The following is a 16,473-nucleotide window of genomic DNA, read 5'->3' on the forward strand; positions in this document are numbered from 1 at the left end:
GAAACATGAGTCTTTGTTTGAACTCTCAAAAGGTCACAACTGGCCAGCTCTGTCCCTCTCTGCCCGGAAAAGGAGACGGCCTGGTATTATCTGTCCAAAGGACAGAAAGTGGGGCACATGACGAGAGGATCCAAACCAAATCATTGGAAAAATCGAATTGTTTAATGAAATATATAGCTTATTCCTTAATTCCAGTGGAGCGTTGGTAGCGTAATCACTCAATAATTACTTTCTCCCAAAATCAAGACATGTGCTCTCTCATCTTATTTATAAGATAGAGAAAAAAGGTATTTTTTTAGTCCTATTTATAGAGTATTGAAAGAAATCTTTTATATAGATATACTCCTCCAGTCCTAATTATAAGACCCAATTGACTTATTTGAGGAGATTAAGGAAGTAAGTTAAGTTGGTTATTTATAATAAATAAGTGTTGTTATTCCTAAAATATCTTTGCTAATTAAGTATATTGGCTAAAACTATCATTATTAGAAGGATTATTTTGAAAAAAAATACATAAATATAAGAGAGAAAATGGATTGGGTCTTATAATTAGGACCAAATAAAAAGTCAAATTGGGTCTTATAATAAGGATCGGAGGAGTACAATTTTACCCCTCATTTATTATTGTGTTGACTTTATTTATATGAGGTATAATACATATTAAATACGGATAAAGTTAAAAAGTTATTAAATTTTAAATGAGAGTTAATAAAGTTTAAAATTTTTCTTGATGTGTGTGAAATATATTGAAAGTGTCTTATAAATAAGACATGAGTATTATTTTGGCACTGATATGGATTTTAATATGCTGCAACTTGTCGTGCATCATCTCAATAAGCTCCTCTGTAACTCTTTTTATTAATTTTTCTAAAACTATTATAAAGTAATATTGCCTGTAAAAAGATATAGAAAGAATCCACAAAAAATTACAGCACATATTCAGAATCCGCATCAATATATTTTATAATCTATAATATTTTTTGCTCGACTGAAATATTGAGTTTAAAGAATGGATTTACTTCTCAGTCAATATATATATTTTTAATTCTAAATCTTCTTGTTTATATCTTATAATCCCATGCGTGGTTTTTCAAAGAAAAAGGATTTGAGTTTATTTCTGTAGAGATTAATTAAATTTCAGAAAAAAAATTTGCTGAAATTTCAATATCCTATAATCATAGAAAAAGAAGAAGCATGATTGAAGGGATTTGGAAAAACGCAGTAAATAGGAGGAAAGCTGTGAAATTGAAATAGAAATGTGAAAGAGCAGAAAGCGCCGGAGCTGCAATTGAAATATCACAAGCAAAGGAAACGAAGCGGGACGAGAGAGATGCTCTCAAATGGAAACCTTCAGAAGGGATATGCTCCCAGCTCTGGTAAGTGAAATACTCTGAACATGGCCTTTCAAATTCAAAGTCAAAAATCAAAATACCATCCAATCCCTCTATTTTCGATCCTCACGCCTGTTCTGTTTCATTTCTTTGCGTTGATTCTCATGACAGGCTATTATGCTTAGATCCATCTGTCAAAAGCGCACTCTGTTAAGTCTCTGCAGATTCAACTTTTCTCAGGTTAGCTAATCGTACTTTACTCAATTCCCTTTTCGTCTTCCCTTGTAAAATTGGAAAGCTAGCCCTGCTAGATCTACCCTTTAATTCTTCAGGGATGGTCTCCAGAGCAGCCATAGTTTTGCTTATAGGTCTTCTGGGCATGGTTTATCAGGCCACTCAGCTTCCTCCTCCCAAAGGTATTGATGAGCCCTCCAATGGTGAACTCCCCGTGGCTTCTCCCAGAATCAGACTCGGTGATGGAAGGTATCTGGCTTACAGGGAGTTAGGCGTCCCCAAGGAGAAAGCCAAACACAAGATCATTATTGTCCATGGATTTGGAAGCTCCAAAGAGATGAATTTTCTGGCTCCCCAAGTACCCCCAACTTGAACCCCTCTTCTTGTTTTTACGCTAATTTTTGTTGGATTTAGATCTAAATACTACTGTAACAGGGGGGAAAACAGAACAAATTTTGAATTTGAAGTGTAATTAAAATTCGCTGCGGCCGAGTCGGGCTTGCTTGATCGAAAAAGTTTACCCAAGCGCAACAAAGCATAAACTTTAATCGAATCAGTACATTATGGTTCTGGTTCCTTGAAAGTATGATTTGTTTGCCCCCTTTTCCCTCTTTATTTGTACTGGATTTATAGTATATATTCACACTTCCGGCTTAGAGAAGCATTCCGCAATCCAACAGTGCCAAATGTTAAGCATTTACTCCGGATTTGCAGGAACTAATAGATGAACTGGGTATATATCTTCTGCACTATGACCGGGCTGGATATGGAGAAAGTGATCCAAACCCAAAACGCTCGCTGAAATCTGAAGTACATGACATTCAAGAACTTGCTGATCAGCTCCAGTTAGGACCAAAGTTTTATGTGGTCGGAGTCTCAATGGGATCCTATGCTACCTGGAGCTGCCTGAAATACATCCCCCACCGGTAAATTACATGCTCCTGTATATGTATTTTATTTTTGTTTTATTGCTGGTTGGCTCATTATATCCAAAGATTTGGCCTTGGATAGAGTTCAATGACATCATACGATCCTGTCAATGTTGTTGCTGCTGCTGCTGCTGGTTGGCTTATTGATTTCAAAGGACTTAATCCTTAGTTTCACTAACAAGACCATTTATGCAGGCTTGCTGGTGTGGCTCTAGTGGCTCCTGTCATAAATTACCATTGGCCTTCACTTCCTGAGAGTTTGATAAAGGAGGACTACAGAAGGAAACTTATGAGGTGGGCTATGTGGCTTGCAAAATTCTCCCCAACACTATTGCACTGGTGGGTGACGCAGAAATGGCTCCCCTCAACTTCTGTAATTGAAAAAAATCCCAGATTCTTCAACACAAGAGATATTGAGATTTTAAAGATGATTCCTGGGTTTCCAATGCTTACCAAGGTAATTAATTATGTAACTTTTTTCCCCTTAAACGTTTCCTTATAACTTACCCTCCTTTGGATTATTCCAAATCAGTTTTTGCCCCTTTAGTTCAAAGCGTCTCATTCAACTCCTATATGGTTTGCTCTGATGCCCTAAACCATTTTTGGGGGATGTTTTGACCTGCATTTTTGAACAGTTTCATAGCCTTTTTAAGACTATTAATGAGATAAAATTGAAACTGTCCACTCAATGACAGTGTTCAAGACATAAGTGAAACTGACCCTCTGCACGAATGTTTAATGCACTCTTATGGTGAATTAACATAAATGTGGTGTGTTTGAAGAGAATTTGTGATGATGGTATGTTTATCCTGGCAGGAGAAATTAAAGGATCAGGATGTTTTTGACACGCTGCGACATGACTGGATGGTGGCTTTTGGAAAGTGGGAATTTGACCCGACAGAACTAAGCAATCCATTCCCTCAGAATTCTACATTGGCTCACATTTGGCAAGGTTTTGAGGACAAGGTTGTGCCCTCTCAAATCCAGAGATTTGTTTCAGAGAAGCTACCTTGGATACGTTATCATGAAGTTCCAGATGGCGGCCATTTGATTGTACATTATAGTGGCTTGTGCGAGGCCATTTTAAGAGCCCTTTTACTTGGAGAAGAAAATGTTTCATATAAGCCGAGGATGTCATCCACATTCGCATTCTAATAAAAAGCCATGATTGTCCCAAGCATGTCGTTTTAGGATGATATCCAATTATGAACATTACATTTGTTGATTGGCAAGTTTGAAGAAGGGAAGAAAATGTCCAATTCTATGTAAATCACAATTTGTTTGCTAAAAGCTTCATGTGAAATCATTACTAGTTTTGGGTATCCCACTCAAGATTAGCAATAAGAAATCCTCTTAAGTTGGCATTCATTTTTTCTCACCAATATTTTGATGTGTGTGTGTGTGTGTGTGTCCAGCTCCCAGCTTTTGGAAAAAAGAGAAGAACAGGTTGTGAATGGTGATTATATGCTGCATATATTGCCAAGAAAGTCAATCGCAAGGGGGAAAACAGAGGAAGGGGTCAATGCAAATGGATCATCTGTGCTGCGTAAAACCATCTCTACTTGTTATTCTTGGACATAAAAATAATGTATTATAGATAAATTGCTCTGATTAGTGGCTATTGACGGGGCGTGATTACATCCTTAATCATTTTTAAATCACAGACACGAGTCTCTGATGTCAGAATAACTCAAAATAATGCATACATAAGTACAAGAACTATGCTTCCTTCGTTCTATCAATTCATCCAACTCGTGCGTTTGACCAACTGGTTCAATTTAAGCCCGCTTTATTTCTATGTTTAAAAAAGATAGATTTAACATGCGGGTGTGAAAGAGACAAAGCATTTAACTAAATCATGTTATTTCGATATAAAAAAGAGAAATAGGAGCAATGGAAATAATTTAAAATAGTAACCATATCTCTAAAAGAAAAAAGTAATATTGTGATGATTTTTCCCACTCTTGGCGGTCTGGCCTTTTTAATTCATGATCTGCTGGCAGACGACTGTTACTACGTCGTTTCCATCTTTCTGACTTTGCGACTTTCGGATACGTGTGCTCAGTTGACACTTGTCATTCAAACGAAGCCGGTAGAGGAAAAAAAGCGTCCCCCCGTTAGCGTGACCTGGGAAGCCGTTTTTGGCTTTTTGCACAGCACACCCAAAATATTTCGTTGTTTGGAAGCAATAAAAATTCTAATTTTATTTACAATATACAAAAATAGACATGAGAGAGAAGTTTTATAAAAATATTTTTTAAAATTGTTTTTTTAATTACTAAACACTTTCAAGTTTTAACGAGTGCAAGAGTTATTCGAGGCATGTGAACCAAAAATTTGAAAAAAAAATCAGTGTAATGAATACTTTAAAAATTTATTACACTCAATATACGATGGTGATTTTGATTTAAGTTATTTTCACTTTTTTTTTTAAAAAAAATTTCCGTACTTTTGTTACTAAATGAAAATATCTGTGTGCAATAGAATTGTAAAAGAATGTTCATTTAATTAAATACATCAAAATTGGTGATCAATTTTGTTATTCCTTGGTGTATTTAGAGACTGATTGCGAGGAGCTATTTTTAGCCATCAGAGGTAAGGCTACTGATACGATTGAATGGCGGTGGGGGCAAATCTTCGATGTGATCCTTCGTTTATTAGACAGTAGGCTTCATTTCAAACCTCTCCTTGTTGCAAGAAAGGGGAATTGTGCTGCAGGTTGCATTGCAGCTTGTGCAAAAACTGGGATAAGCTACAATGGAGTGCTAATCTTAGCATCACCTCATTTCTAACAGATTTTGAGATCTGACATTTCTGACTTAGGTCCGTTTGGTACGAAAGAAACAGAGAGAAGAGAATGGGAGAAAATTTTTTAATAAGTTTATTTTAAATAATTAAAGAAGTGGGGTTAAAATTTTTTGATTAATTTTAATTATTTTTTTTATCTTACGTTTTTTTCTTATCAAAATTTTATAATCCTGCTTCTTTATTTTTTAAAAAATAAGTTTATTAAAATTTTTCTCCCCTCCTTTTTCTTTTGTTTTCTTTATATGAAACAGACCCTTAGATGGTAACTATAGTCTTGATCCAGGGATGAGTACTGGTGAGCGAGTAGGTATTGGGTAATAGCCTTTTGTACTGTTTCTTTTTACTAGCATTTGTTGTGCTGATGATTCCATTAAAAAAATGCATTCTTTTGTTGGAAAAGAAAATTAAATATATCATCTAAACTTAGGCGCAATGCTGTCTTGCCTCTACATCATCTTATATGAGGACCTTCCCCCCCCCCCACCCCAAACGTATATCTTATATGAGGCCTTTACAGCTCGATGACATTTTTTGCAATTCATTTATTTTGTTCAACCTGCGCAGAATTTTATATACTCCTCCGATTCTTAATATAAGACCTCATTTTTTAGTTGGTTTTGGTTCTAAATATAAGACTCATTTCTTATATTTATTAATTTTTTCTAAATTACCCCTATGGATACTCTCTCAACCATAATCAAGTAGAAGAGTGAGATGAGGTATTAAGAAAGATGATTATGATGTTTTAGGAAAAATGCGTTACTTTTGTTATAACTAACTAACTTACCTAACTTCCTTAATTTAACCAAATTAGTTAAATGAGTCTTATATTAAGAACCGGAGGAGTGTATAATTTGGGGTATATTATAATTTCTTATCTTATCCGTTTAGCCCTATAATACCCTTAATTTATTTATTATTAAAATATCACGTAATCACGAAATTAGAGTAAGCATTTTAAAACGGCTAAAGAATAGGGAAAATTGTAAGCAAAGACCCCATAATATGTAAAATTATGATTTGAGATCCTAAATTTAGAAAATAGCAAATAAGAACCGGGTCTTACTTTTGTAAATATGAAATGTGGGTGAAATGTCTAAAATATCCCTTAGCTAAATTGTGATTTGATCTACTGAAATTGTCATTCACAGAAGTGAACTTGTCATTTCCTATAGTTAACTCGTCATTTAGCATGTTCTTAGTCAAGTTGTAATTTGGTCTACTGAAGTTGTCATTCGCTAAAGTGAACTTGTCATTTTTTATAGTTAATATGTCATTTGACTGAGGAGTATTTCAGACATTTCATCATGATTCATATTTACAAAAGTGAGACCGAGTCTTATTTGCTACTCCCTCCGTTCCTTATTATAAGAGACAAATAACCGAAATGCGTTGATAAAAAAAACAGTTAAAATTAGTTAAGAACAATTAATGTGTAGAAAGTATAATTTTTTTCCAAAAATGCCCTCATTAATAAGGAGAGAGAACAATTAAATTATTAAAAGAAAGAGAAATGGGAGGGAGAGAGAGTGTGAGTTGGAGATAATAAATATGGGTAAAATAGTAAATCAACACAAAAAAGTAGAGACAACTTGTAAGTGTCTCTTATATGTAAGAACATGTCATAAGCATCAAATGTCCCTTATAATAAGGAACGGATGGAGTATTTTCTAAATTTAGAGTCCAGATTGTAATTTTACATATTAGGAGTCTTTATTTGTAATTTTACCTACAGAATATCCGATTGATATCCTTTTTTAAAATAAAATTGTCTTCTTTATTTATATTTTATTAATTTACTTTGTACAGACTTTAAAATTCACCAAACCTTATCTAACGCTAATTAACTAATTAACTAACCTTATAAAAATCCGGTTTCAGATAATAGTCGCTAACCATCAATCAATCAATTATATTCTTGAAAACTTGTAATACCCGATTCGTTTTTAAAACGGGTCTGGTATAACGTTAAGACATCCGAATATATTTAATTGATGAGATTTGAATAATATTTTGATTGGGAACTATGTGTCTTGAATTAAATGAGGAGTATCATTATTAAATGGGATTTCAATTTGAGAGTCAAATGAAGGAATTAATAATTAATTTTGAGTTTGAATGATATCTTAATTGAGATTTGAATATATTGAATTAAATGGGAAACATTATAATTAAATAGTACGTCAATTGGGAGCTTAAATAGAAAAATAAATAAATAATTTTAAATTTTTTTTTATGGTCTTCTTAATTTTTGAATCTCTAATAAAAAAAATTGCACTTCTATGAAAGGTGAATATAATTTTAAGCTGCTTTAAATAATACAATTTATTATCATTTAAAATTTAATCAAATATTTTAATCCGCGTATCGCACGGGGAAGAAATCTCTAGTTGTTTTCTAAAACTAGTATGAAATACTAAAATCTCACTGGTCGAAACAAAATTGTTTTTCACTTGGCAGTTGGGAGGAAGTAATAAACTACTACTTCTTATTCTTAATATAAGATCTTATTTAATTTTTATTTTGATTCTAAATATAAAATTCTAATTCATTCTGTCTCATATATTTATTTATTTTTTTTAATATAGTCTTTTTATTAATAATAGTTATAGCTAATAAACTTGGTTAGTAAAAATATTTTTTAAAAAATAATATATATTTATTATAAATAATTAATTTAACTTATTTTATAATCCGTTTAAATTAGTCAAATTTTTTTTTTTTTGCTTTGGTTCGTGAAAATAGTAGTCAACTTCGACGCATGTACGAAAACTTGATAATGTCCGTCGTCCTCCCGCGTTCCCCCCCCCCCCCCCGGCTCCGCTCTTTCTCACCTCTGCGACGATTTGATTTTGATCCGAAGTTGACTTCATTTAATTGCCGGTACTTATACCTCTCAGTTCTCCAATTCCAACTAATCATTACTTGTTCAGCTTAATTCTACGAATCGATCTGTTTACTGGTGAGGATTTGACCTTCTCGCCTAGGGTTTACGATTTTTGGCCTGTCAAGTTGAATCATCTCTTACTGTTCAAAAACACTTGATTCTATTGGTTATCCTTAGTTCAGCTCTTGGGAAACTGAGGCTTTGTAGTTCGACGCGTTTGTTATCTGTGCTTATTTTTAATGCATTTATTATCTTGAGTTATTGCAAAAACGGAAACTTTTTGGTTTTCTCGGCTCTTCATTATATTCTTCTCGCCTTTCATTGACTATTGGAGGCCCTGCATTTAGTTTTATTCATCATTTCATTTAAGGACTTGGAATTTTATGGAACTAGTGATTAGTAATGTTCGATGGGGTATATTGACCCTTATGGTAATCGTGCTGGATCGTTTTCTGAAAGTAGGAAAAAATAAGCAAAACATTTAGGCTTATGTTGATTCTGGAAAATCGAGATTTGTATTTTGCTTCGCATCGTTTGAAATTGATATAATGCTGTAGTTTCTTAGCCTGCATTCAGTATTTTTTTCAGAAAAGTAAATCTTACCTTCTGTATCTCTTGCCATTATTGCCATCATATACTTGTTTGCTGATGCATTTAGCGGATGCCTAATGGAGCACTAACAATTTTTACCCCGTCATGTATAATTGAGTGCAGGAGTTATAAATTTTAATTTGATTTCAGGCTAACAAGACAGACATTCACTTACCTGTCTTACCAAGGAGATCAGCTTAATGCTGGGTTCTGAAAATAACGCAAGCAGCAGCAGCGGGATAACGTCATCAGATATGCCACCCTTGCCTCAGTGCTTGCCACTTGATCCAATTGTATTAGGCAATCCAAAGTATACTCGTTCTGGAGAGCTGAGGAAGGTTCTAGGTGTCCCCTTGGGAAGCACTTCAGAAGATCATTCTCTTGGTGTTCCACATCAAAAACCCATGGCCCCACTAGCCTCAAGGGAGCTAAAGCACTTCAAAGAAAGCGTGCAAGTTAACTCCAGAAAGGCGAGGTATATATTGTTTTCCATTTCACCCCAGATTCCTCTAATATATTCTTGAATGTCGATAATGTTTTCTAAATGCTTAGTCTTTTTTGACATTTGTAAACAATGACCTTGCATAACAGTGTGAATCTTTTTAAATTGTTGGTTTCTGGAATGGCAACGTATGCTTTATATGTGGATTGCTTATCTTTAATATTTGAGAGAGAATTTTCATTCTGGTTTCTTATTGTAAATTACTGTTGATCAGGGATAGAGCAAAAATGTTGCGGGACTCTATATCTAAATTGGATAAATATAGGGAGGAATTAAGCTCAAAGAAGCGACAAAGAACTGATTTTCCGACGGACAGGGGAGGTGGAGTAAACTTAACAAAGATGGGTAGCCAGCTTCATAGAAATTCTAGTGATATTCTAACTCAAAAATCAGAAGCCAAGGCCTCAAGTTCTACACTGAACAAACGGATTCGAACATCTGTAGCGGATGTGCGGGTGTGTATCTGTATTATGCTATTGTTAACTGTGAGAACATATCTGTTGTCTCTGCTTCTATGGCTTTAGCATTATGAGGATAAGGGCATTATCTTTCTGTGCAAGATGCTAAATTCATTTTCTGGTGAATTTCACTGAATTCATTTCAAAGCCCCTGTGACATAGTGTACTTTTTATGCTGCTTTTGAAAATGAACTACTTTTCAAGCTGCTTAAGCCTGTATTGAAATTCTCCAGGCTGATATATTTGAGATCTTTTTTACTGTTCTCAACTCGAGTGAAGCGTTATTGACACTTGTGACCGCTTTTAAAATTGCCCATGTTATTTTACCCCATCTTTCACTTATTGATTGTGGTCTCTTCATAATGTTTCCAGTCAGAAAGTAGGTCTGCTGCTGCTATGAGGCAGCAGGATTGTAATTTGATTCAGACAGTTGGAGGGAGCTCAGTCCGAATCGAAGAGAAGACTCGCAGATTGCTTGCTGGAGGAGAAGGGTTAGATCATAAAATAAAGAAGAAAAGGTCTGTTGGGGCTGTAGGTAACAGGGTTATAGGTGGTGACAGAGATGTAAAGCGAGCTACTCTTGCCAAGGCCAGTTCAGATTTAAAATTGCGGTTGTATGATCCTCAGGGTTTCAGGTAGTTTGATCTTTTTCACTGATTCTGGGTATATTGATTATTCACCAAGTGTAATGTTCATTATAGCGAAAGAATGATGTGGAAGCCTTTCGGAACATGCTGAGAATTATTTATGTACTTTGAGCAATTTATTCATCCCTTGGAGTGTCTGTTGATCGCTTCTAATTTGGCAACTCATTCAATTCTTGGCAATCAAGTGGATAGATAATACCATCTCCCCAATATGCTTTTTCAAATTGTAGATCGAAGCCTCTTCCTGGAGCTTGTGGAATCAACAAGTCTGAAAGTTCTTCAGAGCCTACTAATGCAGGTGTGCGTACGATGCTTGGGAGTGAGCAAGAGGGTGCTTCTCTTCACAGGGACAGCATGCCTACTTTAGAGCATAGAGTAGCTAAAGGAAACAACAGGTTGGAAACCTATCTTGATCCTGCATTGCCTTAATATATGTCGTAGACTGGGTCTTGGATGTTACAAATTTGAAATTTTTTCTGTTAATGGCACTATAAATAGGGCAAACGCTCAGGAGGATTGTCTGGCAAGTAGTCCGAACACGCTGATTAAAAACAAGGTATCCCGCGCACCACGAACAGGTTCAGTTACGGCTCTAGACTCTTCTAGTACTCAGCCTTCTTCTGGTTCTTTCCCAGGTTGGTTAAAGCCTTCATATTCAGTTATGAAGTCTTAATGGTTTGTATGACAAATCACCAAAATCGTTCCACATTTACAGGTTCAGGTTCTTCTATACATCCAATGACCAAGTGGGTTGGTCAGAGGCCCCATAAAAATTCCCGCTCAAGAAGAGCAAATGTAGTTTCTCCTGTTTCACGTAACATAGAAACTCAGGTTTCAGCTGAAGGCTGTCCAACTCCTGATTTTAGCGTTAGAACTTCTGCTGTTGGAAGCAGTGGATCTCAGATGGCTAGCAGTGTGGATAACAGTACTAAAAAATATAAGAGACCATCTGATGATATTTCATCTCCGTTTGGCTTATCTGAAAGTGAAGAGTCCGGAGGTGGGGAAAACAAAATAAAAGAGAAAGGATTGAATAATAGTGACTTTACTCCGACAGCAGAAAAAGCTGAGGCTTTGAAATTAAAGATGAGGAAGAATAAGATTCCAATCGATGAATCTGGAGATTGTGTGCAGAGACAAGGAAGACTTGGAAGAAATTTATCCTTTGTAAGGCCAGGCCTTCCTTCAGGGAGGGAGAAAACAGAGAGTCTACCAATAATGAAGCCGCTGCAGAACATGGGATCTAATGACAAGAGTAAAATGTATGGTGAATTTATTCCAAGACCTAGCATTTTTTTCTTTTCACTGCTTAAACTGTCATGAAACCCTGACCTTTTTTGAGTGCAGCAAGTATGGCCGTCCTCCGTCGAAAAAGCAAAAAGATCGCAAGGTTTTGACTCATGTGGGGCAGGTTTTGGGCGATGGTGCTAAAAAGTTTTCAGGTAATATTATGTCTGTGAAACCTGGCTTAGTTGTTTTCTGGAATTTATCTTCATTATGACCAAGACATCTAAAGTCCTGCAAGTCTGTTGGGGGAGAAAAAGGTCGTCCAAGTCTCTAACAAATAGCAGTGATGACAAGCCTATTTTCACTAATTATCATGTCATCAATTTTTGCCTAGTGTAGGATCTTAAAGGCTACTGTATTATATAATGTTTTTATACTCTTCTCTTGATTTTTTAATTATTTGATTATAACCTACAGAATCTTTGGTTATACACTATATTGAAATATGTATGTCCAGGTGAATGTGATGATGACCGTGAAGAGCTATATCAAGCTGCCAATTCTGCACGTAATGCTGGCAGTATGTATCTTGAACCATATTATCCCCCCAAATTTTCCTTGTTATCCTTGATGGCATAACTTTCTATGCTACATTCTGTGCCTTATTAGTTTGCTGGTGCTCTATATGTAGATCGTGCATGTTCTGGTCCATTTTGGCGTAAAATGGAGTCTATTTTTGGTCCTATCTGCTTGGAGGATTCATCATACTTGAAACAACAGGTAGCAACTAGCAACTGTGGGGTTGAAATCACACATTTCATTGATCATATAGCCTTGTGATTTTTTCATTTGATTCTTGATTTTTTCATAAGATTCTGACAAACCTTTTTTTTCTTTTGGTTGATACTTCATCAGCTAAATTCTGCGGAGGAACTTGACAAGAGTTTATCTCAGATGTTTGATGTTGATCATGATATTTTGGTAATTAATGAACAGTATATATGAACAAGTCTATATCTTTCGTGTCGTCTGTAATTTTTGCTTAGATCTGTAGCTGCTATTCTTGTAACTCCCGCTGTTGGTGTGGTTGAATATTTAATTTTAATTGTGCAGGGTGCTGTGGTAAACAATGAAGCTATGCATGGTTTAAGGGAAAGAAAGAGGAGGCAACGTGATGAGCAGTCAACTAAGAATGATGCTTTTAGTGGAAAGAGTGACTTTGAAAGACTGGAAAAGGTCTCCCCATTGTTCCAAAGAGTTATTTCTGCTTTGATTGAAGAAGATGAAATTGAAGAATCTTACCACCACAACGAGGGAAAGAATACATCTAGACAGTGTGCCAGTGATGATTCTCATTGTGGATCTTGTAATCAAATTGATTTTGAACCCAAGATTACGATAAAATGGACTCTGAAGTTGAGTCAAAGGGGGAACTTCAAATTCAGAAGAATTTTATTTTGGACAGACTATCTTGTGATAAGAGCACTGCATCTAATACATTTAGGTACCCCAACACATCCAGTTCTTTACAAAGCACTGGAGTTTGGCAGGGAGATGAAGAGTTTTCCCATTCTGATATCACACATACTAGTGAAATATGTTCTAATGACCTTGATCAGCTTCCAAGCGCTGAACTAAGTGGTCCTGGATTTCCTTCTTCGGATGTTCAGTATCAGCAGATGTGTCTGGATGACAGGCTTCTGCTTGAGTTGCAGAGTATTGGCATATATCCAGAAATTTTGGTTAGACTTTATTTCATATGTTGAATTGTCAATTTCATAGTTCGTTGTTTCTTACCTAATTAATGGACACATTTTATTCCTTTGACTTCCTTTGCTTTTTGCAGCCTGATTTGGCTGAGGAAGATGAAGCCTTAAATCAAGATATTATGGAACTCAAGAAAGGGCTGCATCAACAGGTACGTGCGGCACCTCACTTGTAACCTATAAAACTGAGCTTTTGCTAGAGCATGATTTCATGATGAAATCTGTTGAATTGGTTTTATTGGCCTTGAATTTTCTGCCTTCATATAACATTGTCTTTTATTTTGATTGACTACTAGATTGGGAGGAAGAAGAAAAACTTGGACAGAATTGATCGAGCTGTTCAGAAAGTGAGAGATACAGAAAGGCGGTATGTTCTATAATGATTTGAATATTTCCTTTGTAATCTTACTGAGTTGATGTGTTGAAAAGTTGGGTTCATTTTTCACTATCATCTTGGCATTCATGACTTCCTTTTCTTTCTTAATAACATTTAGTGCTTACGTTGCAGGAAGATTGAGCAAGTTGCATATGACCAACTTATTGAGACGGCTTACAGAAAGAGAATGGTAATATTCTAATACCTCACTATCTGTTAAGACGTACACGTGAGAAGTGGTCTTCATATTTGCGAATAATTTATGTAGAAGTTCAAAACCTTTTGATTCCTTTTCAACTTTAATTTTCACATTGAGGGCCATCTTTTTCCCTCCTTTTGTTTCATTAATGAGTTGATCGGTTGATCCCAGTAGCTGCTTCCCAGTTTGTCTGATATTGGATATTGACACGAGTATGCAATATCGGCATTCCGGGTACACGTGCTTACTGATGAATAGATTTGTTATGTTATTGGAAGAGAGAGAGAGAGAGAGGAGAGGGAAGAGAAACAGAGAGAATAGGGGAAATTAGGGAGAAGTGGAAGAGAGTAGAAGGCAATAGACGTGAAGAGTTCCATTAGGTTGATCACAATACAGCACCTTTACAGATGAGAGATAATAGGCAGAGTCCAACGGCTCGTAACTAACTATTATTCTAACTAACTCACATAATTCTGTTATTTATTTATTACAATATCATATCAAGATTACTCTGAATTAACTTTATCTATCTTTGGATAATTGTACTGGACAGTAAATCTGTTGCTATATTAGTCAACTTTGCAATTTGAAGGCTTAGTAGTATTAATATTATTTAATGGGTGAGTTGAGGCATCCCGTGACCACAAACTTCCTATCTAATGAAATTTGAACAGGCATGTCGTGGAAGCAAAAATTCTAAAAGTGTAGTTCACAAGGTGTCAAAACAAGGTGCCCTGTCTTTCCTCCAGCGTGCTCTTGGAAGATGTAAAAACTATGAAGAAACTGGCAACAGCTGCTTTGGTGAACATGCCCTTCAAAATATCATCTTCTTGGCCCCTTCATGTGACAATGACGCAAAATCCGGTGAAGGCATTGGCTCTATGACAGCCAGCAACACTTGCAATAAAGTTTCCCATCAAGTGGAGGCCGGAAGATCAGGTAGTTTTTCATTTTTACTTTCACATGCTCTTGTGATAATGTCCGTGCTCCAGTCATATCTCAGCATTCTTTAAGAAATCACAATCTCCCCCGCCCTCCTCTTTGTTTTTTGTGCTAGGAGTTTATTGAATTCTCACATTTCTTATTTTAAAATAAATTGATTTATATGCAGGTGCGGTTTCCAGTATTTCTGAGAAGTATGATCCCCATAGAGATAATGCAGACAGAGGTATGCAGGATTCTTTCCATGGTTCAGTTCACTCATCAGAACAAGGATCATCCAAAAATGGGTCTCTGCTTGTCAAGGAGAAAAAGAAGGAAATGCTGGTTAATGGTGTTGGTTCTTCCTCAAGAGTACCAAATCTTGATGGCACTGCTCACGGTGGAGTAAAGGGAAAGAGAAGTGAGAGAGAGAGGAATCAAAGCAGGGACCAGAGTCGACACATATCCATCTCCCGAGACCTGTCATTGGACAATAGCCGAAATGAGTGCAAACCTAAAACAAAGCCCAAGCAGAAGAGTAATCTAAGTGGACATCAAGATATCTTTGTGGGTAATGCAGGAACTAATGATGGCAAGGAGACTGATCCATTGTCTAGTAACCAGGACACATTGAAGGAGAAGGAATCGGCCGAGTTGGGTAATTTGCAGCTACATGAATTCGATTCAATGGAAGAATTAGGCGTATCTGGTGAACTTGGTGGCCACCAAGATCTTAGTTCTTGGTTCAACTTTGATGATGATGGTTTGCCAGAAGATGATACTGTTGGGCTTGAAATACCGATGGATGACCTGTCGGAGTTAAATATGATTATGTGAAGTGATACATCTTATGAAAACTGCTTGCTTGTGCAGCTTCGTTATATCAGGTGTATTTGGCAAACCTGGCGGGCAGCAAGATCTTTGTTGTTGGTTGTTGGTCAATTCAGATCACGATGACCACGTTTCTGATGGCCTCGAAACTGATTGGGTGGATGATGCGTCATTCAGATCATGTTCTTCCTCATGGATTAGGCATTAATTGTTCTGGCTAAGAATTTTCATTCCATTTGGGGTTCAACTAAGAGGTGAAGAGAAACCTTGAATCGCAAGTGATCTTTCTGCTGGAAATTGTAGAGCAAGTGATTTATTGGGAGATCTGAGATTCATGGCTGTCGGGAAGTTTGTTGGTCCTTCTCCATTCTTTTGCTCAGCAAGATACAAGGACTACGCGTGTCTTGAAAATATTCACTTTGTCCAAACAAAGTTTGGCCCTTTATTAGCATTCAGGAATCAGCTTCATTCAATTAAAAGATGTGTATCGCCGGGACCGGAGTTGTGCAAACTTGATGTTGGATGAATTTGATTGAGTCTGGATGATCGTGATTTATGTTTGAAAATTTTTGTCTGAAAATCTTTGTCTATAATGTAACGTTTTTAATTAATGCCATTAAAATATAGAACTAGTTTTCCTCCTATCCTGCACTGCCAACGCAAGACAAACTAAAATGTGCCCTTAGAGGTTAGATTCAACATCTAACCGAATGAGTTTATTTGAAGGCAAACGGACTGACTTTTCAACTCTCCTTCAGCTAAGCTG

The 16,473-nt window shown here is 36.1% G+C and overlaps 1 protein-coding gene and 1 pseudogene across 2 annotated transcripts; both read left to right on the plus strand.

Annotated features, from left to right (window-relative positions):
- The first annotated feature begins 1,257 nt into the window (after positions 1-1,257).
- Positions 1,258-3,816, plus strand: LOC114762797 (uncharacterized). Of its 2 annotated transcripts, none has more exons than XM_028952374.1 (6): positions 1,258-1,376; positions 1,503-1,571; positions 1,723-1,923; positions 2,280-2,491; positions 2,690-2,951; positions 3,311-3,816. In XM_028952374.1, the coding sequence occupies exons 1-6, from the start codon at positions 1,341-1,343 to the stop codon at positions 3,647-3,649; spliced, it is 1,119 nt and encodes a 372-aa protein (XP_028808207.1). In that variant the 5' UTR covers positions 1,258-1,340; the 3' UTR covers positions 3,650-3,816. The 2 variants fall into 2 exon arrangements, with proteins under 2 accessions (XP_028808207.1, XP_028808208.1); XM_028952375.1 differs by having other exon boundaries at positions 1,361-1,376; positions 1,664-1,923.
- Positions 3,817-8,100: 4,284 nt separating this feature from the next.
- LOC114762845 (uncharacterized) lies at positions 8,101-15,846 on the plus strand (annotated as a pseudogene).
- The last annotated feature ends 627 nt before the right edge of the window (positions 15,847-16,473 follow it).

This window comes from Neltuma alba, unplaced genomic scaffold (genome assembly GCF_004799145.2).
Source record: "Neltuma alba isolate B1F8T4 unplaced genomic scaffold, ASM479914v2 tig00011243_pilon, whole genome shotgun sequence".
NCBI lineage: Eukaryota > Viridiplantae > Streptophyta > Magnoliopsida > Fabales > Fabaceae > Neltuma > Neltuma alba.